Here is a 21475-nt window from a genome sequence, read left to right as displayed (position 1 = left end):
TTGCCATTTACGCTCAACTTGGACCAATTACTCTCTTAAATACTTTCAGCAGAAACAGAAATCTCAGGTTTGTATCTTGGTGGGTACTGAAGAGTGACGTGGTCTGCTATTTTCTGTTTCTTGTTTGCAGCCAAATGAAGTAGGAGGCTGGTTACGGTAAACACCTACCTCTTGTGGGGGTTTTTTGTTTGTTTTTGGACATGCACAAAATTCCTTGTGAACATCACCTTAGTTCATGTAGTTAAAACAAGGAAATGTTCTTAAAGCTCCAGCTTGTAATCTTGTACTGGACCTGTTTGTCATTCCAGCTGTAATGACACGGAGTACAGAGTCTCACTACATGGGGACATTTTTAATCTGGAACAGTTTCTCCTGGACTGTGGGTGGTAAGAGAGAGCTACTGGACTTGCCTGAAGATTCTTGAAGATGTTTCACCTCTCATCCGAAAGGCTTCTTCAGTTCTGGTCCACCTTAGGGTGGACCAGTTTCTGCTTCAGGGTGTTATTGGGTCTGAAATGTACCGGAATGTTGTGTTTGTAGAAGATCCTCCTGAGTTTCTCAGATAGACCAGAAATGTAGGGAATGACAATGTTCTTGCGTTTGTTCCTGTTATCTTCCTTGTCCGTTATGTTCCTTTTTCTGCTCTTGAAAAAAGCCCAGCTGGGATACCCGCAGTTCTGAAGGGCTTTCAACTGGTCCACCCTAAGGACAGAATAGCCAGACACAAACAGGACAATGTAGTGTACACAATTCAGTGCAGTGAGGAATTCACGGACTCGTATATTGGGGAAACAAAACAACCGCTTCACAGGCGCATGGCTGAACACAGGAGAGCCAGTTCCTCAGGCCAGGACTCTGCTGTCTATCTTCATCTTAACAACAAAGGACACTCATTTCAGGATTGCAACTTATGCATTTTAGCCAGAGAGGATTGTTGGTATGAGCGAGGAGTTAAAGAAGCCATTTTGGTCAACCTGGAACGGCCATCACTGAACAGAGGTGGGGGTCTAAGACACCATTTATCAGCCACCTACAATGCAGTCCTTGGCACACTTCCCAGACAACTGAATGCACACCAAAACCCAGCTGTTTTCAGTGACTCACAGGAGGACAGAGAGAACCAACAACCCACTGATCACCCCAACGACTCTCTAGGCCGTTCACACCCAGCCCTCAGTGACCCACACCAACAGGAGGACTCAACCACACCTTAGGATTGCTTTTCATCCATGAGAGGATAAATACCTGATACTCCCTATTAGTCAGACAGAACTGAAGAAGCCTTTCGGATGAGAGGTGAAACGTCTTCAAGAATCTTCAGGCAAGTCCAGTTGCTCTTTTACCACCCACAGTTTACTATGACCTGGATGATTGAGAATCTGCAGACAGTTTCTCCTGGAGCAAGAGAGTTTTAACATTGCATGCTGATTAACTTCACTCACCAACTTTGTGTGTGTCCAAAGCTGTTAAGTTCATCCATGAATTAATGCAGTTTAATCAAAGTACAGAAGTGAGTTAATGAGTACGTATAAATCAGCAACTCGGTAAAGGAGTTGTCAGTGGGTCTGTACATCAGTTAGAAGTTTCTGGAAATGGACTCCAAGCTTTTTGTCAGGAAGAACACTGCCGGTGAAGCTACCTGGAGCAGGGTCTAAATTCACTCAAGTAATCACTGGTGGGATCGAACTACCTGACGGAGTTAGAGCTCCTACACTCGTCAGTGTTTTATATTAATGACCTTGAGGAAGCCATTCTGAGTGACCTGGTTACAGCACGCAAATATGCCAACAACTGCACACAACACCAGATAGTACCTTTAAATTCAGAGCGTTGTATGCAGGATGTCATGTGGTGTTTGGAACCTTGGGCTGTGAGTAACAAAATGGAACTCGATGCCAAGAAAACAAGAGATGTGGATTTCTTTAAAAAAAAAAAAATGAACTCCACACCTCCTTTACACATCAACAACGTGCAGCTCAAGTCACTGAATTCAAGTTGCTTGGAGTGGGAGTACAGGATGACTTAAAGTGGAACTCTCTCATATCAAGTATTGTCAGTAAAGCTGGCAAACACATTTATTACGTGAGAGCATGTAGGAAAGCTGGTCTTCCTGTTGAGGTTGGCCTTCCTACCTACATCACAAAGATCCAGCCCTTGTTAGACTATGCCAGTCCCATTTGGGGTGGTTTGCCTGAGTATCTCTCTGTGGAGCTACAAAGAGTGCGAGACCAGTGCCTGAGGATCCATGGACTTCCAAAGGACACCCTGGAAGTACTGGCCTGAAGAAGAGAGACTGTGACTAAGAATGAACTAAAGTGTATGATGGAGAGTAACAACGTTAACTACTTTTTATTTCAACAGTCTGAACCTGTACAAAACTACAGCCTCTGGAACAGGAAAACTTAACCAAGCACTTAGTTTCCAGAACTAAGAGACATCAGCAATCATTCGTCCCTCGAGCTTTGAGACTGTAGCTGTAGGAGCTGTCTATTATATTTGACATTTCCATTTTTTTAATATATAGAGATGGAGAATGATACTTAGTGAGGGGAAAGTTGCACCCTGCCGCCTTGAACAAAATAAAACAAACTGATAAAAAAAATCATGAAAATTGACAGTTATAAATGATTGAAAAAAATCCCATTTTTTATGGATCATTCCAGATCAGAGATTCAGATCAGCACCAAAAGTCATAGCAACATAATTCAGCCCAGAGGGATTCATGTGAAATTTGGTGGTGATTGGTTGAAAACTGCAGGAGAAATGGCATCCTAAAAAAACAGTAGTAATAATAATCATGAAGTAGAAAGATTGAGAGTAACAATTTGTGCCAGTGCAAATTAATAAGTTAATAAATCAGCAAGTCAGTACATGAGTCGATTAGTCAGTACAGACATCAGTTAATAAGACACAGTGAGTACTTTTAGTCAGTCATTTAATAAGTCCGTAATTAAAAATCAGTACTCTGGTCAGTCAGTTAAGTACTTAATCAGTGAGTAAAGTCAGTACATGCATTAGTTAAGTTAAAATGTAAATCGGATACTAAAACAGTAAGTACTTGAGTCAGTAATCGTCATTTAATAAATCAGTAAGTAAAGTGAGTCCTGGGTGTGACTTTAAACTGGAACTAGTGGTGAGTCTCAGGTCCAGGAGGACTTGAGTATCAGGGAAAGTGGAGTTACCCCTTAATCACCATTGCTCACAGGTCCGCTCTGACCCGGAATGGTAGCACCTGCCTGGGTTCCAGCTATGGGTTAAATCACCAATAAGGTGCTGGCAGCAGGGCGCTTTTGTGGCAGATGAACCCAACAGGGTCAATAGCACACCACCTGATGGCATGTGGAAGAGTCACTCAAATGGCCAACGGATGGCGTCACTCGGTAAGGCAGTTGTCACTGTGGGGCGACTTCCATACCCGTCAGGTCTGTGGCACTTTTGTGCACCACTTTAGCATCAGGTCTGGAGGTCCAGAGACCACAGGATGGGACACGACATCGTTTGTCTTACCTTACTGTGCAAGGTGCTTCGTTAGGAGAGAATAGTACACGAGTTCACGAGACCGGACATTCTGTGGCGGTTTGGCCAGGCCATTTGTGCCACTGTTGTGGGTGACTCTGGTGCGGACCTCGTGGCCCATCTGCATTTCTGCACATCCTAATGAAGTGGTCCTCATCACTAGCGATGGACAGCTGGCGCCACCGACAAAGTAAAGTCAGTACTTGGTCAAATAATCATAAGTAATTTAGTAAACTTGGTACACAGTTCAGTTTAAGGCAGTTTATACCTTAAGAAATCGATCCATTTTTAAGGTATTGTGGGTGTTTTCCTTTCCACTTTTTAATGAATTCTTTTGGGGGAAAAATTGAGTTGTCCTAACTTTAGTCGAGAGAGCTTGAGGATTGGACAAAAAACAAGGAATTAAGTGGACGGGGAAGACTGTACTCTGAAGATTTGGTACCTGGTCTTATGTATTTTATCTGAACTGTGTACTTTTTAAGCAGCCAAAAAACATTGTGCAAAATGGCAAGATCTTGAGATGTTTCATCTTAATTGAATATGTTTTGTCTGTGTGTACATTGAATCCTCTCTGTTCTTGCTCTTCTGTCTCTGTGCACTTGTTTTCATTGGGGTGTGCATGTGATTGGAGTGCAACAATCAGCCATATTGTGCTGAATACATGCATGGCTGTGGGTGATGTCGAACAGCTGAGCCGGCTGGTTACAGGTGGTTTTGGGGGAACCTCGACTCTTTAGTCAGTCCTCTATGTATCTTGGAGTGCAGCAGCAAAACCACTGTCCACAATCATAACACGGTACTGCTCTCCAGGTTCTTCGGCTTTGTTTGAACAAGTCCAATGTGGTGTGAAGCGAGCGCTGGAACATCTGTGTGTGAGAAGTCGACGTCAACCGCCGCCACATCTCTACACACACGTCGTTCCAAAGGACATAACTCACAGAGTGCCTGAAGAGTCAGGAACCAGAAGCTGGGGTTCTCACAAGAGTCATACGATTTAATAAGGAGGGTTGGAATAATTTTAATCAAAGGTTGCCATCTGGTGGTCATTTTTAATGTGCTACAACTGAGGAGATCGCAGATTTCCAGGTTTGTTTTAAAGGATACACAGTAGTTTGAGACAGGAGATACAACAGGGGTACAAATGTTTTAGATTTGCGTAAACCTTCTCAGGTTGGAAAAATTGTTCGCTCTGTATTGTCAGTACCCAGATCAGTGATCAAGTCTGTGCTTGAGTCAGTTTACAAGTCGGTACAGGAGTTGTTAATTTATTAAGGTGTAAAGGAGGGCAATGCTCTGAGTTTGTGGCTATTCCTGAATTTCCAGTGAACTCCTCGACCTCCCGAGCGCCTGAGATCCATGGCAGTGCTAAAACACATCTTGTGGCGGGATGATAAGCACTGGGGATTTGTGGGTAAAATAAATGCGAGCTAGTAAAATTGCACCAGAAGTGTAGATGCTTATCTTAACGCTATGGCAACGCACATGTTTTGATCCTGGCTCGATTTGGATCCAGGCTGCGGTTTTGAAGGGGGATTTGCGGACTGGGTTGTGCAGCGTGTAAGATGAGATATGGGACGGGATTAATCACTCGTGTGCTTTTGACCTTTCTTTTCTTTTAATTCTCGGGCTTGTTTTGCAGATCGTCGTGTCTTCAGTTCTTTATTTACATCCCAGATTTCTTTTGCGATTCGTGTTTAAAGATGGCCAGGAATGAATCAAGTTGTCCCCCCCCCAATTTATTTATTTTTCAAGCCTCATTTATCTAAGCAAGTCCCACTTGTAACAACAACTTTCTCATCAGTCATCACACAGAAATGATGTCCAGGTATCTGGAATTGCATCGAGGGGGGGAATCCATTCAGCAAATACAGCCACTGTAAAATCTTATTTTCATTGGGTGTCATGTTATTTCTAGAAGGTTCTCTGATGCAAGTTGTTTATCCTTTTGTCTTCTGTCTTGTCACTAAAGTGAGGCAATGACACGCAAGACGAACACAATAAGAGGCTAATTATGGAGACACAAAAATAAACCACATACTGTTTGTATGTGGAGTTTGTCTTGCTTTCTCTGCTTAATTAACTCCGCTTCGGTGGTTGTGGAACGTATGAAGTGACTCGTGGGCTGTTGCTGTGTTGCGTTAAGTGTAATATCAGCACAGTGATGGAGCTCCTTCATGGATTCTCAGAACTTGTGCTGTGTTGTATGCCATGATGTATAGCGCTCAGGGGGCGGCTTCTTGCTGTCCTTTTAGTAACGTTGGTGTCGTTGGTCTCTGCCCTGAAAAAGCTTATTACCTTTTGGCAGATTTGCAAAAAACTGATTTTCTTCCTCTCTTTTCATCACCGCGACAATCTGTACACCACACCGAGCTGTTTACACAACTTGGCTTCTATTTTCCTGAATCATTTCCTCCGATGCTCATTAAGACCATGAACTCGTCCAGTGTGCAGATGACTGAAGGTGGAGCCTGGACACGCTCGTGAATTAGGCTTTGATTCCTTATGGAGCTCTTGGTAGCTTGGGGTTGAAGTCAAGTTTATTTGTATAGCGCTTTTAACAATAGACATTGTTGCAAAGCAGCTTTACAGAATTTAAATGACCTTTTAAACATGAGCTAATTTTATCCCTAACCTGTCTCCAATGAGCATGCCTGTGGCAAGGAAAAACTCCCTCAGACGACATGAGGAAAACCTCGAGAGGAACCAGACTCAAAAGGGAACCCATCCTCGTTTGCATGACAACAGCCAGCGTGATTGTAACATTTTTAACAGTTTTAACATGAAGTCTGTCTTGTTGAGGTTATAACCCGAAGGTCATTTCTGACTTTGCCTAATGCTAAGTCCACCGCTGAAGACGGCAGCGATCAGGTTCAACCTTGACGTCACTCCATCGAAGGAGCTTTTCAAGCAGCTGTGTTTTCTGGTCAGTGCTTCAGTGGTCTTCATGTGGACTCAAGAACTGAAATGACCAGTGACTTGGTAAATGGATAAATATCCGCAGTGGCTCATTCCAGAAAAAGCACAGCCAGAAATAATCCAACAGTAAGGCAACTTGATCAAACTTGACCTGCTGTAGTTTGGGGAATTAACTTCAGTGTTTAACTTCAGGCTTGTCATGTGTTTTATTTAGCTTTGTCTTTATTAGCCTTTTATATTTAACAACCTTCAGTGTTTCCCCTACCAATATATTGGGGGGGGGGGGGGTGGCGGCAGCAGTCTTCTCCCAAAACACACGCGTTTTATTCTCTATCCCATGGGTTAACATAATAATAATAATAATAATAATAATAATAGGTTTATTAGCTGATACTAGTGAGGACTCAGTGGGCGTGGTGTTGGGGTGAAGCTATGGCCTAATGGTTAGAGAAGTAGCTTTAAGACCAAAAGGTCTCCAGTTTGATTCCCTGGACCAGCAGGAATGGCTGAAGTGCTCTTGAGCAAGACACCAAACCTCCAACTGCTCCGGATATGTTATACATCGCTCTGGATCACAGCATCTGCTCCATGCCCATAATGTAATGGTTAGTGTCTGTGTAGCTTGAGCTCTCAATTTTTTTTTCTTTTTATTTACAGTCGTCTTGTGATTTCAGCCTATAAGGTCACCTTGAAAGTGTAACACTTTTTTTTTTTTTTTTAAACCAGAATTATAATTTGTAATTATTTATTTTTTTCATAATTTATATTTCAATGTCTTTAACATCCTCAGGCCATTAGCTTGAACGCTCATTAACTACATTTTGTTGTGTTTGCTGATTTTATGTTAAAACTCAACCCTGTTAGTTGTTCAAGAGCAAAGTGCAGCAGAGACGCGTTATGTTTCGAACAGGCGCTCGTTACTAAAGATGTTAAAACATATATTTTTTTCAGTGGTTAAAAATGTTTGTAGTAGTGCAGTTATGGTTACATTTCTGGGTCTCAGGATCAGTTCATCTCTGGATCAATATAAACACAATTACAGAATGAATAGTCATATTACAGTCTACTGAAGAGCAGCAGGGAGGATGAAAGCGAGATATTCTTTACACTAAGGGGATTTGGGTTTTGTTTAATTTTCTCCATGTCTATGTGATTAAAGATGAACCAGGCTTTGAGGCTCATCTCGGGCCCAGGCTCTCTATCGCACTGTGCAGAATCTTCAGCTCCTCTCTCATTTGGCCCAGAACGTTCTGGATCTTAGCTGGTTCATCCAGGATCTCCACAGAGCAGGTGTACGGCTCGTACCTGATGGAGAACGGCTTCTGGATGCTGGAGGAGTACTGCCTGGAGACCAGAAATCAGCAGCGTGATTAGTTATTTTCAGCAGTCACATTAATAATAAAATGTTAAACATCTTTTGCCATTGGACATTATTAAACAGTTTGTGTTTTAGGTTAAGCATTTTAAAGCTTACAAAATAAAATATTTTACTTCGTCTTCATTTAATAATTGATTATTACTAAAGATTATCAAACATTATTCAAGTTTTAACTTATTTAACCTTTCATACATCTTGTGAGGAATTTTCTCAAACCTTTTAAAACTCAAAAGCATTGTAAACTATTTTATTATTCAACATTAGATTAATTAAACATTATATTTATCAAAACATAAAACTAACATTTTAATTTTTTTTATTAAGCAAAGTGTGAAGTTATGATTTAACAAATCTAACATTTTAAACTATCAATTTTTAAAATGTTTTATTTATGATTAAACATTTAAAACAAATCATTTTAAACGATGAATAATTCATTGTTCATTTTATTATTAAGCATTTTATGCCTTGTTCAACATTTTTAAAAGTATGATTTACAGCATTAGTATTTAATAAACATTTAGTTTGTAAGCTCCTGCATTTTTGTGAGTGTCTGTAAAACACTTCACTCTCCACTTAGTTTACATTTAACTCAGGAACACATTTGCATGCATTAAAATTCTGATATTAGTTTCAGTGTTTAAATTTCTGTTCCGTGTTCCAGATTTAGTCCCCCCCCCCAACCCTCTAGAAGAACAGTGATAGATTCTCCTTAAAGCTTCACCTCATCTTGTTCGTAGCATCCTCAAAGCTCTGGGAAACGAAGTATACAGGCTGGTATGTGTGGTCCTGGTACGGCTGGACCGCCGTCTCAGCGGGGACGAACGGCTTGTACTCGGGTTCGTTAGAGAGCGCATGCTACAGGAACAAACAGAATCGGGTATTTTAAAGCTGGTGCAAATCTCTCATACTTTATTCCTAAAAGCATCTGCTATACAAATAATATACACACAATGCATTTCTATCACAGTGCACACTGTTATTACTAACATTAACTCTGAAGTGCTTTGGCTGGAGCAAAAATAACCAAGAATTAGTCTTTTTTTTAATAAATGTAAATATACAGTGCAGTTTGATTTGAACCACCATTAACTTGCGTGATATTTCATATGATTTTATCAGATTTGTTAACTGGGTATAACTGATAATTAGTACAAACAATTTCATTGTCTCTGCATGATATACTATTGTGATATTCAGTGACATTTATTCAGATTATCGTTATTTCCAGACCTTGCCAAGCTCCACAATTTAACATCTGTGTACGTTAAAGTTGTCACTCAGAAATGCGCTGAAAGACCAGTCTTCTCCTCCTCAATAAAACCGTATGAGCCTGGAATGATTTGCTCTGGTGTTTTGAACTCCCAGATATGAACTGACATCAAATTAAGGCCCCGCCCCCTTCACCACAATCTCTTGCACTATCGTCTGGATTTGTTAACGTCCTCACTATAATGAATTCGTTTACGACAAACTTTCGCATATAACAAAGTAAGTTTGTGACCCTGCTTTTAATGACGATGGTAAAAAAAAAAATATCACTGTGTCATGTCCATGTGCCGTTAGGACTAATTACAGTACCATGCACCTGTTCTGGATTAAAGTGCAATCACAGCGCACTCTTACAAAGACCCTCTAAACGCACAGACTTGAAGTATCCACACTGTACCGAGTCTCATATATTACCAAGCCTTGTTATCTGTGTGTTGCCTTTCTGGTTTTGATTTTGTTTTGTGTATTCGGACTCCGTCTTTGCCTCCACCATTCTGTTTTTCCTCGGGTGACCATTGCCCGTTTCATGACTCTGCCTTTGTCTTACGTTTGTTAACTGTTTGCCTGCCTGTTTGTAAATAAACACTCTTCCTACAATTACATCCATCATTCACCTGCTTACACACACACACACACACTGAGCCATGCATTCCTCTTCCCACCAGAGAAACAATAAGTAATCAAGTCCACAGTCGAGTTAACAATACACTATAAAACAAAGCCTTGCTTTGGTGGCGATCACTAACAATTATCGAGAACGCTGATCAAAGGATCAGTGGATGGACATTGACAATGAATGATACACCAGTAACCTCCATCATTTCCAGAACAGACGAAGAAATCAGTCATCGCCTTCGTTTGTGATCCTTTAACTCTGTCAGTGAGCTGTGAGAGTGACTGGGAAGGAGAAATTCGTGATCAGGAGAATGTGCCTAAAATTTCACATCTAACGTGAGTGTTTGGTGTGACAAGTGGGTCCATTTCGGTATTACAAACCTATCAGTATAACAAAGTATTTGGATGTCCCCCAAGGAACTTAACTTTATAGTGGGGATTGGAGCGCATGTTTTACTTCCTGAGTTTTTGTGATTGGCTCTGCCAGCAACCAGGTCCTGATAATACTGTATCATTATTATGCCCTTCCCTACTGTTCCAAAGCATGAACAGTGGTGGAAATGCCCATTTTGGAGATGTTTGGGTATTGTGGTTTTGATCATTTTAAATTGTTTGCGATCATTTTTAAAAATGGTAAATCACAAGCAGGGAAAAACGAATATCACACAAGCCTATTGCTAAGATTTTTTTTCCACTGAAAAATATATGTAGTTTTTATTTAGACTTTTCAGATACTCATTCCAAATCTCCTTATGCTTCATTTTTTTCTTTTATTCTGGCCAAAAGTAACTTGCTAATCAATGGTATTTATTACATCCAATAAACTCCATGCCGTTGTATGTATAGACAATTTGTCTTTTTATTTCAGGTGTTTTTTCATACAATAAATTCAATTAAGAACCTGTTCTCATAAACAAAAAAATGTGAAAAATACACAATTTAATAAAAATGCTTTAGTGTTTATACATTTTGTCTTTCACTCAAGTGACTTTTCACAGTTTCTACTTCTGCTTCAAATTATTATAATAAAATTACACCTCAATTAATAATTAGTGCACATATTTAGCAGCTGAATGTTAAAATTGCTCCACTTTAGATTACGCGTGAAGTGTGCTTTTTTTCTCTCTCACCAAAAGTTCTCCATAGGAGGATAAGAGTCCAGCGCCGTACGCCTTTACTGCCCCGTTCTGCTTGCAGAGCCCAAACTCAACCGTGAACCAGTAGAGCTGGAGAACAAAGTGACAACATGCATTAAATGATGTTTCATTCGATTCTGAAATCCTGGAAATCCATCATGAAAGTTTAGTTAAAATAAAATAAGCATGGGGCGGCACGGTGGTGTAGTGGTTAGCGCTGTCGCCTCACAGCAAGAAGGTCCGGGTTTGAGCCGCGTGGCCGGCGAGGGCCTTTCTGTGTGGAGTTTGCATGTTCTCCCCGTGTCCGCGTGGGTTTCCTCCGGGTGCTCCGGTTTCCCCCACAGTCCAAAGACATGCAGGTTAGGTTAACTGGTGACTCTAAATTGAGCGTAGGTGTGAATGTGAGTGTGAATGGTTGTCTGTGTCTATGTGTCAGCCCTGTGATGACCTGGCGACTTGTCCAGGGTGTACCCCGCCTTTCGCCCGTAGTCAGCTGGGATAGGCTCCAGCTTGCCTGCGACCCTGTAGAACAGGATAAAGCGGCTACAGATGAGATGAGATGAGATGAAAATAAGCATGTGATTCCCCATCAAGCCACTAGATGTCAGTAGATTTGTCCTTATCACTCTACTTCTACAGAAGTGATGCCTCATCTGTGCAACATACAGTTCTTTAGAATTGTCAGTAAAAGCTCCTTACAGTAGACAGCTTCTCGATATCTTCATCAGATGCTCCAAGGGAGGCGAGACCAATCTCCTGTGAAGAACATTAAAAATATCAGTCCACATGTCTGGCTTCTGTACTAATTTAGCAAATTACGACTTACATAAAAGAACTGGCCTGGAAATTACTAAAGTACTTTAGGGGAAGATTTGTACTTTACTCAAGTATTTTTGAAACTGAATATTCTTACTCAAGTCCATTTACAAGTGCACGTCAAAGCGCTTCTGAAAAATCTCAAGCACCATGAGATCATTTTTTCTTGCCTAGTTGTGTTCTTGCATAATAATACTACTGTTATTACTACCATTATTACCCCTACTATCATTGCTACCATTACTACTACTACTACTAATAATAATAAAAGGCTGAGCTAATTTGACTTTGAGCTAGTGATTCAAAATCATTTGAAGGAGCAACTTGAAGTAAATTATCTTTAAATGTGGTAAGTGTGTGAGCTAGATTTGTTTTTCATTACTAATAAACCTTATTCATTCTCAGAGGGTTATTAAACATTCGCTAACCAGCACACCAGATGCTAGGTTTGTCTGAGTTTGATGATATAAAGGAAAAGAAAACCTTTTACTTTTTGATCAGAGAGAAAACATAAAATAGAAATTAGTTACTTAACTATTTTTAAATTTAGATCCTTTTTGGATTTTACTTCAGTAGATCTTTAGTCACATTAAGATTTTGAATAAGACTCATATTTCTACAGAAGTACAGTTTCTTTCTACATTTTCCAGCCCAACAAAACAAAACAAAAATGCTTGGGAAAATGTTGAACTGAACAGTGAATACCTGTGAAAACTGAGCGAACTCTTTATCCGTGAGCAAGGGGATGTGTCCGAGCAGCTCGTGACAGCAATCTCTAAATTCAGTAAATAATAACCAGTTCAGTTTTTCCACTTGTGAGCCTGTGACTGAATGATAAATAGAGAGTGTATGAGGGGACGTACGGCTCTGGAGAGTGCATGGGTGATGAGGAATGGCGAATGTACTGCGTGCACTGGAACACCCTGAACGCCAGGCTCGCCAGGAAGTCCCGCGCCGACAGCAAACCCATGACTGGGCGCAGCTGGAAGCCTGTCTTTTCTGAAAACACACATAAATCAGCATAAATACCATCAACTCTTTTTTTTACACCCTGCACCAGTCAAAGTGAACACTAAGTCAAATCAGTTTTATTTCTACAGCACGATAGAGACAGTCACAAAGCTCTGAGGGGGAAAACTCCAAGACGAAATGGGGAAGAATTCGTCTTCTGGGTGACACCAGATCACCAGTGTGAGGATAAATCATTACACGCATGTAGAAGAGTAAAGACAAACAGGAGTGAGTGCATTTACAGGGTGTTCAGTCTGAGCAGATTGTGAATGAGTCCCTGGATGAGCAACAGGACCGTGTTTATGATCACAGCAGCAGTTACAGATCTACAGTCTCCAGTGATGTACGTGAAATAACCCATCATTTGTATTTTATTTAATTAAAACAATTTATCTTCACATCACTTTGATTTGAGTGTACAAAGTATTTATAATAAAAAAAATGGGTGGCACGGTGGTGTAGTGGTTAGCACGGTCGCCTCACAGCAAGAAGGTTCCAGGTTTGAACCCAGCAGCCGTCGAGGGCCTTTCTGTGTGGAGTTTGCATGTTCTCCCCGTGTCTGCGTGGGTTTCCTCTGGGTGCTCTGGTTTCCCCCACAGTCCAAAGACATGCAGGTTAGGTTGATGTGGGGCGGCCTTGGGCTGAGGTGCCCTTGAGCGAGGTACCGAACCCCTGACTGCTCCCCAGGTGCTCTGGTGTGGCTGCCCACTGCTCTGGGTGTGCGTGTGTGTTCACTGCTTCAGATGGGTTAAATGCAGAGGATGAATTTCACTGTGCTTGAAGTGTGCATGTGACAAATAAAGGTTTCTTCTTCTAAAATAAATTGAATGTAATTCACAGATGCACCACTAGATGGCAGTAGATATCTTTCATTTCCTTGTTGCTCATTACTGACATCCTGTCAGTGACTTTTGGTGGATGGCCTCCTCTAAAAATATGCCATATTCTTTCCATTTTATAGAACTGTGATTTTATGTCACTGCACAGGATGTTCAGTATTTAGGATATTTTTTCCCAACCCTGATAGATTCTCTTTCAGAACTTTGTCCTGGACTTGTTTTGTTCACTCCATGGCTGCTTCATGTTTGTTGCGGTATGTTCACTCACAAACTCACACATATATTTATATTCAGATCACATGACACTTTACTTGACTCCTTTAAACTAGTTATGTCACTTCTGATGCTACCAGAACTACCCTATATGGCCAAAAGTATGTGGACATCTGCCAAGGCTGTGGAGTTGTAGCAGGCCCGGTCCCACAATACCAATAACTATAACTATAAATAAATGGGTCCCCTGCAGTTTATGTGGTCGGTGCTCACACCAGACCGATAACGATCCCTATAGCCCAGGCCTGGGTTTATCTGTATCGGTGAGATTGCTTCTGGAGCCATTTTTCCAGGTCTGGACCTGATCCGATAAAACATCTGACCAATCAGGTCATTGTTTCCATGTGACGTTGTCTGAGCGCGTGCTATTTTTCCCCGGGCGTCTTTGTACATCCTTGTTGCATCATGAAGTCACGGAATACAGATTCACAGAAAATAAAAAATATAATACAAAGCACAGATCTTTTATTCATGGATATGTGATTATTTTCCGTAAAATGTCAATAGTAAATTAATAAAGTAAACATATAAATGCAGGTAAGATATTTTAATTATGAATGTGCTACTACTTGGAAAAAACTTCCATGACTATTCCTAAGTTGCATGTGTTTATTTCCCTGAGTGTCGGGACCGAGTGATATTATAGTGGGGATTGTAGTTGTGGTGTTTCTGCTCCAGACTGGAACTAAATTAGGGAGAGTCAGAGTTGGAGTTATCGGTGTTGTGGGACCGGGGCCTGAGTGAGATCAGGTACTGATGTGTGAGGAGGTCTGGGGTGCAGTCAGTGTTCCAGTTCATCCCAAAGGTGTCCAGTCAGGGCTCTGTGCAGAACACTCGAGTTCTTCCACTCCAAACTTAACACACCATGTCTTCATGGAGTTTGCTTTATGCACAGGGGCATTGTCATACTGGAGCAGGTTTGGGTCTTTTAGTTCCCATGAAGGGAAATTACAGTGCTACAGCATCAGCATCCAAAGACATTCTATACAATTGTGTGCTTCAAACTCTGTGGCAAGAGTTTGGAGAAGAAACACTTACAGATGTGATGGTCAGGTGTCCACATACTTTTGGCCATATAGTGTAAAATGGGAGTGAACACTTGTGCTTTTACATTTTTTATTTGGAAATAATATTGTAAACTATAGAGTTTCTTCCCTTAAATATTCTTCTCAATTAAGTTCTTTTTGGTTCAAGGTGACCCAGTATTTCAGTTATTATGACAGTTCAGACACAGGCTACCTTTCAGGAATTTGGACACGTCTCTGAGCTGAGGGATTTTGTGCTCTCCGTAGCCGCACTCTCTCTCCAGCTGCTGCAGGCCATCCAGGAACTGTCTGCACGCATGAGTCGGATAGATGGAGGTCAAAGTCCTGTACACTTCACTCCTGATGAGATAGAAAGTACATCAGGATCAGGATCAGCTACACATGGGGCATCGATACGGCTGGTTAATTAAAAAAAAATGCTAAAAGTATTTTTAAATAATTCAAATGAAATGAAATGCTAAAATAATAATAATAATAATAATAATAATAATAATAATAATAATAATAATAATAATAAAATATTATTAATAAATTAATTAACTTTAGCATTTTAGTTTATTGGAAGCAGATGTTTAAAAAAACTTTTTGAAAATTAGCTAGACTTGTTAAATAAGATACATAATTTGGTATGCGAAACCCACCAAGTGGCAACCTCTTCCGGAGTATATTCAACATACGGTAACACGTCGCCCCTGCAATCAATTACAAACATGTAATAACATTTCTATACAAACATCTTCCTTTATATTTGAAACAATTCCACTTCCAATTTTGCTGCAGCATCCTGTGTGAACACATCCAGCATTACAGTCACGCTCCCAGGGCTCTTTACCTTCAGATTTTACTCTGAATATAAAACTAAATTCTAAAATAAAACCAAATAATGATCCTACTTACTGTTTGAAGTTGAAAGCCAGCTCATTAATAAACGCTCTCCGCTTCCTGTATTCCGGATCAGTAAATCCCTGGAATGAAAAGAAATGGGAATTACTGCAAGCTTTATTAGATCTTTACTAAACATCTTTTTTTTTTAAAACAATTTATTTCTGATCAGATTAAATAGGTTGATATACCACAGCATTATGAATTCTGGATTCTGATTGGTCAGATGGTGTTGATCACAGGTTTATATAAACGGCCTCATTATTGTTTCTATGGTAACAGCTCTTTCACAGGGATTAATAAAACAGATGTTTATTTAAAGGTTCTGACTACAGAGTTGAATTCTGGGTAAAATATTCCATTTCCGCTGCTGTTGGAGTTTCAAGATGTTTTGCTGCTGCGCACACACACACACACACACACACACACACACTGTGTATCCTGTGTGTACAGTAAATGTTTTGCCAAGATAAAAAGTGTCCCACATTTTACGATTCCGGAGATTGCCGAAGCAAGCGACCAACAATATCACGTGACCACCGTGGGGCATGTTTGAGCGGACTCGGCTCTCCCGCCAGTGGAAAAGAAAGAAAAGCCTGCCTAGTGAGTGCAACTGCAAGATAGAGCGAGGTTAGACGACATGTCATTTTTCTGGACAGATAACAAAATAATTCTAGCTAGCGCTTAGCTATCTTAGCCTTAGAACCCATGGGCTTGACTCCACGGTAGTGAGTATGGGGTTATACACCTCATGTTTTAATCTTACAGAGAAAGAAATGAGAACACAAAAGCAAGAACAGAGAAAACGATATAAATATTTGTATTTTGTTTGTTTCATGGATTTATTCCTGAATGTCGACCACAAATCCCTGCAATTCAAAACTCTCCGAGGTCGATGCAGAGTCACAATGTTTTCTGTGCGTCGCCATCTTGGTGTGACGCAGTTCCATAGTTATGCTAATTAGTTAAAGCTCCTCATTTCCGTACAGCCGTACCGTTTACCTCAAGAGGGAGGAGAATGTTCCAAAACGGAGAAAAGTGACCCTCGGCACATCAAAATGATCACATCTTGTCTGCATGATATTGTTCTTGTGAGACAGAGGAAAATACCGTGCACAATTAAAAAAAAAAAAACATTTAAAATTTCAGATGACTCTGCAGTCAGCACCTTTAACATTTTGAAGGAACTGACATTTTCAGGAGAGCAACTTCTCTGTGAAATGACAAGCTTTTTTGTCTCTTATCAACTTCAAAAGACAAAAAAAAAAGAGATCCTGGTGAGGAAACTACTGTTTATAGCTGCAAATGCTAACAGGAACTGGTTGTAAATGTTAACAGGAACTGGTTGTGTGGGCATTCCACAGCATTGAATGAAACTGTAAATGGATAAAAAGTGTGATGTGTCAATCTTTAATATATAATAAATTAAAAATGTGAAGTATTTGCGAATTGCTGTGGTATAAGAGGAATACAACACTGCTGGAGATGCTGTTATAAGAAAGAATCAAATTCTGATTGGGAACAGTGACTCCACTTCATCACTCTAACCTGTCATTGATTAATTATGAGCTCATCCAGCCAACAGGTGATGAGTTTATGCCATCATGTGTTGTCTGTCGTCCGTCCGGCGTCATCCACATTTCACACAAATCGCTTCTTCTCTCTCACTTCTTCATCAATTTTTATTCTTTTTGGCAGGAAGGTGGGTCTGCCTGGGGTGCATATAGCTTCTACCCAAATTTACATAATTACAATTATTAATGAAGTTATGGACTAATTAAGCCTTAATGAGCAGTTCAACAAAAATCACTTCTTCTTGGTCAATTCCTCACAGTTTTGGATTGTTTCTGGTAAATAGGTCGGTATTCCTAGGGTGGATATCGCTTCTATATATAGCTTGTATATAGTGTATATAGCTTGCAACATTTATTGCGCAAGGTGGCCCACTTTAGATCGTTCCTTCTGAACTAGACAGGGCCGGAGTGAGCTACACCGTCACTGACCGTCTCATTTTCCAATAACAGCATGACACGGAGTGTTTCTTATTTTTTACTTATTAAACATTTAGAAGTTACGTACAGGGTGATCTTGGTCCAGGTCAGGGTCGTATTTTGTGATTACATGAATGCATTTGTCCAGATCACTGATCTTTCGTGGGAACCACTGAACTAAAAGGATAAAATAGTCAATAAAAATAATAGTTAGGTTCAGGTTATATAAATAAATATAGGTTAGCATATACAAGTTAAGTGCAAAAGTATGTACACTCTTTGGACAAAAGGAAGGCGATCAAGGTTAGACACAACTTATAAAATTTGGCTCAAATATTAAGGGAGACTTAGGACAGTTTATATTCCTATAAATGAATTTCAGCCAATCAGGTTTTAGATGACATCAGAAGTTAGATGTTGCTCCTTAGAGTAACCGACTTCCTTTGGAGCTGAAGCTGGACGCTGCAGTAAGGTTTGTGTGGTTCAATATTTTATCAATCAAAACTTGTTTTTTCTCCTTCACCTCCACGCTATGGTGTAATGTACGCTGGTGAATAGGGGATTCGTTAGGAATTACAGTCTGTAGCCTGGAGTTACCAGATATAGTATTATTTATTAAACTTCAATTCTGGGGGAAAAACATTAAAGGATTTTTTCCCCCAAAATGGCCAGATGGGGAGAGTTGGGACAGTTCATCATGTTACAGGTTTGTTCTTATGGTTTATAAATATAACATGATCTAAAATGTTTGTTAAAATGTAGGCGTGTCCCTCCATCAGGATTAACCTTATTTCATTCCTTTTTAAGAGTGGAACTGTTTTGTCTCATTAGGTTTTGGGTAAACGGACATTTTTCTATTGCTGTACCAGCATTGTGTGTTCGTACAGTTCATATGGTACAAGTTTTGATAATAAATAAAAGTTAAACATGTAGAATTAAGCTAGGTATTTTATTTTTGTTCCATGTCTCCTCACTGTGTCCCAAGTCTCCCAACATAATGTCTCATGTCTCCCTGCAAAAAATAATGACAGTAAAGTCTGAAGGCCAGCATATGTGACGAGCTGAGAAACGGATGTTGTGATAAGAGGGTACAGTAAATACTCTCATGCAATATGAATGTGATGCAACCTGCAAAGAATTTCACACAATCTACAAAAACTGAAAACTTGTCCCAAGGCTCCCTTATGGTGGTCAAAAAAAAAAAGGAGTGGACAAAACCAAAAGGAGTTAATCATATTACTGCTGGGTTTTGATATAACTACAGTTTAAGGGAAGATATGCTATATCTTGCAACTGATGTAAAATGTTTCTAACCTGCAGCTCATCACTTCCAGATGGAAGATACAGAGCTACCTACTACAGGTACAAGGAATGGTACAGTTTAATACTGTTTCTCCTGATGGTGTTGATGTTTTTTTCCTGGACTATGTAAACATAAGTGTGAAAGTTTACACACCCCGGTCGTCGTGTAGAAGCAGCACTTCATCTGCGACTCTTCTGAGCTCATTAATGAAGGTGTCAGTGTCAGAGCTGTGAACTTCACACTGCATGAAGAACTCCAGCTCATCTGAGGACACTTTCTTACACCTCCGAGCTACACGACTCTCCAGGTGGAGCAGCTTCGCCTTGAAGGTCTTTAATCAGAACATCAAAACATTTAATTAAAGCAATAAATAAATAAATAAATCTGATTCTGTATTAATGAACTGCTGTAGAAAGTCAAAGTAGCCTGAAATGACAATCATTCACCACTGGTCATTTATTAATAAGAAAATACACTGAGATGAGAGGAGACATGTTCTTGAGGTTTCTTCGCATAGCAAAATGGATCATAAGTGAATGTTGTTTGGTAATATAATATAATAAGGTGCTTGTAGCTGATTAATAGAGCAATAAACCATCATTAATGTAGCATTCAGTAGCACACATTTCCCCCCCATTTTTTTCATGCATTCTCAAAAATTAACAATGGACTGTGTTACTTCTATACATCTGGAAATCTGTATTTTTTTCACATTTCCCATCTGATTAATAACAACAACAACAACAACAACAACAACAACAACAACAACAACAACAACAACAACAGGCTTAGGTCTCATTTGTTCATAAAATGTGCAGCCAGAAAACTGAGTTCCAGAAACATTTTTGAGATTTTTCTCACAATTTTTGTCAAGTTCATTTAGAAATCATTCATGTCTCAAGATTTCTGAAAGATCTTCTAATTAGAACCCCAGAGGTACAGACCAAAGAATCCTTCTAGAATTTTTTTTTCTAAAATTATGCCTCAAAATGTTTAACACATTCAGAATAAAACCTTTCCTTTAACCCTGAAAATGCACAGTTTGTACCTTCAGTTTATTTATTTAAAGTAGTGTAGCTACTTTTAATTCTAATTTTGCTTAAAAAAAGAAAAGAATTAATGATCATTTAAAGGTAAAACAAACAAACAAAAATGGAAAGTAAGAAAGGTACCACACTTGATGGTACCATTCCAGAGATAAGGAAAGGTGCAGTTTAGTACCCTTTATTCCAACAACATAGAAATGGTTGAGAGAGAGAGAGAGAGAGAGAGAGAGAGAGACCTTTATTATTAAATGTTTTAAGATCAGTGAATAATATATATTCAATCTTGTGTGTCCAGAACTTTAACTAATATATAATCTGTGCACACTGGAAGAAACACAAGAGAAACACGGATTACAGCAGAGTTATAAAAACATAGTGCTTAAAAAAAGATAAAAAAAAAAGAAAGGAAAAATGTTGTTTTGAAGTTTTGTGTCTTTTAGGGCTAAATGAACTGAAAGTTACCTAATGAACCCCAGTTAATTTTTGTTAACAAAAACAATTAATATATGGTGAAAAGGAAAATATAGGAGTTTAACAAAAGCCAGAATTTTGAATTTATGCAGAGTGCACAATATCAGTGACTCACCTCGAACACTTTCCCAGCCTTGAAGAACCCAGCACTTTTATCATTCTTCTGTGTAAAGAGCAGGTGGAGAGTCACTTTACCGCTTTTCTCTTCGAAAACTGAGTTTTCTCCGCTGCGTGATGGACCCGGAGACACAGCCCTGCTCTCCCTGTCCCTGTCCCTCTCCCTGTCCCTCCGCGCGTCCTCGATGAGACTCCACTTTCTGCCGCTGAAAGACGCGCTCTGTGCCGCGCTCTCCGTCCTCATGTCACGCCTCTGTGACTGATCCCTCAGCTCCGTCTTGCCTTTAGGATTCTATGTCCTGTCAAGTCCCGAGTGATTTATATTCACCACGAAATCGTGAGGTCTTTATGTAAATGCGGTGCAGGAGCGCGACTCCATGTGCGCAGCGCTGCGTCATGCGCTTCCTGCCTTTTTAAGAACGGAAAAAAGGGCAGCGGGTTTCAAACGATCCTCAGATTATGAGCTCCGGAGATCAGACCGACAGTGCATGAGGTCTATATTTAACTTAAAAAAAAAAAAAAAGGCTTAGGATGTTTTTTCCCCTTTGGGAGAAAAACAGAAATTGGAGATGGGATATGATGAGGTCTTTCCAAGGCACTGAAACCAGAAATAATAGTAATAATAATAATTTTTATTGTTGGAATATTTCTGGCGGCACAGTGGTGTAGTGGTTAGCGCTGTCGCCTCACAGCAAGAAGGTCCTGGGTTCGAGCCCCGTGGCCGGCGAGGGCCTTTCTGTGCGGAGTTTGCATGTTCTCCCCGTGTCCGCGTGGGTTTCCTCCGGGTGCTCCGGTTTCCCCCACAGTCCAAAGACATGCAGGTTAGGTTAACTGGTGACTCTAAATT

At 40.1% G+C, this 21475-nt stretch overlaps 2 protein-coding genes across 3 annotated transcripts in view; one reads left to right on the top strand and one right to left on the bottom strand.

The window, feature by feature from the left end:
• The window catches only part of nup37 (nucleoporin 37), a 50329-nt gene extending 42418 nt beyond the window's left edge, over window positions 1-7911 (top strand). Inside the window, exon 11 of the mRNA XM_060903467.1 lies at window positions 7592-7911. The gene's annotated coding sequence lies outside the window, so the exon portion shown is untranslated. The remainder of the gene's footprint in view (window positions 1-7591) is intronic.
• th2 (tyrosine hydroxylase 2) lies at window positions 6731-20963 on the bottom strand. 2 transcript variants are annotated; one of them, XM_060903464.1, is made up of 12 exons: window positions 20627-20963; window positions 19148-19325; window positions 17780-17868; window positions 15716-15783; window positions 15460-15510; window positions 15012-15157; window positions 12513-12648; window positions 12355-12424; window positions 11533-11589; window positions 10828-10923; window positions 8535-8668; window positions 6731-7776 (listed from the first exon to the last, which is right to left on the bottom strand). In XM_060903464.1, exons 1-12 carry the CDS (start codon window positions 20870-20872, stop codon window positions 7611-7613), a joined length of 1437 nt encoding a protein of 478 aa, XP_060759447.1. In that variant the 5' UTR covers window positions 20873-20963; the 3' UTR covers window positions 6731-7610. The 2 variants fall into 2 exon arrangements, with proteins under 2 accessions (XP_060759447.1, XP_060759448.1); XM_060903465.1 differs by lacking the exon at window positions 15460-15510.
• Between the last annotated feature and the right edge of the window lie 512 nt (window positions 20964-21475).

Source organism: Neoarius graeffei, chromosome 21 (assembly GCF_027579695.1).
Source record: "Neoarius graeffei isolate fNeoGra1 chromosome 21, fNeoGra1.pri, whole genome shotgun sequence".
NCBI lineage: Eukaryota > Metazoa > Chordata > Actinopteri > Siluriformes > Ariidae > Neoarius > Neoarius graeffei.
Note: the sequence above shows the minus strand (reverse complement) of the source record. Positions and strands in the feature narration are given on the sequence as shown.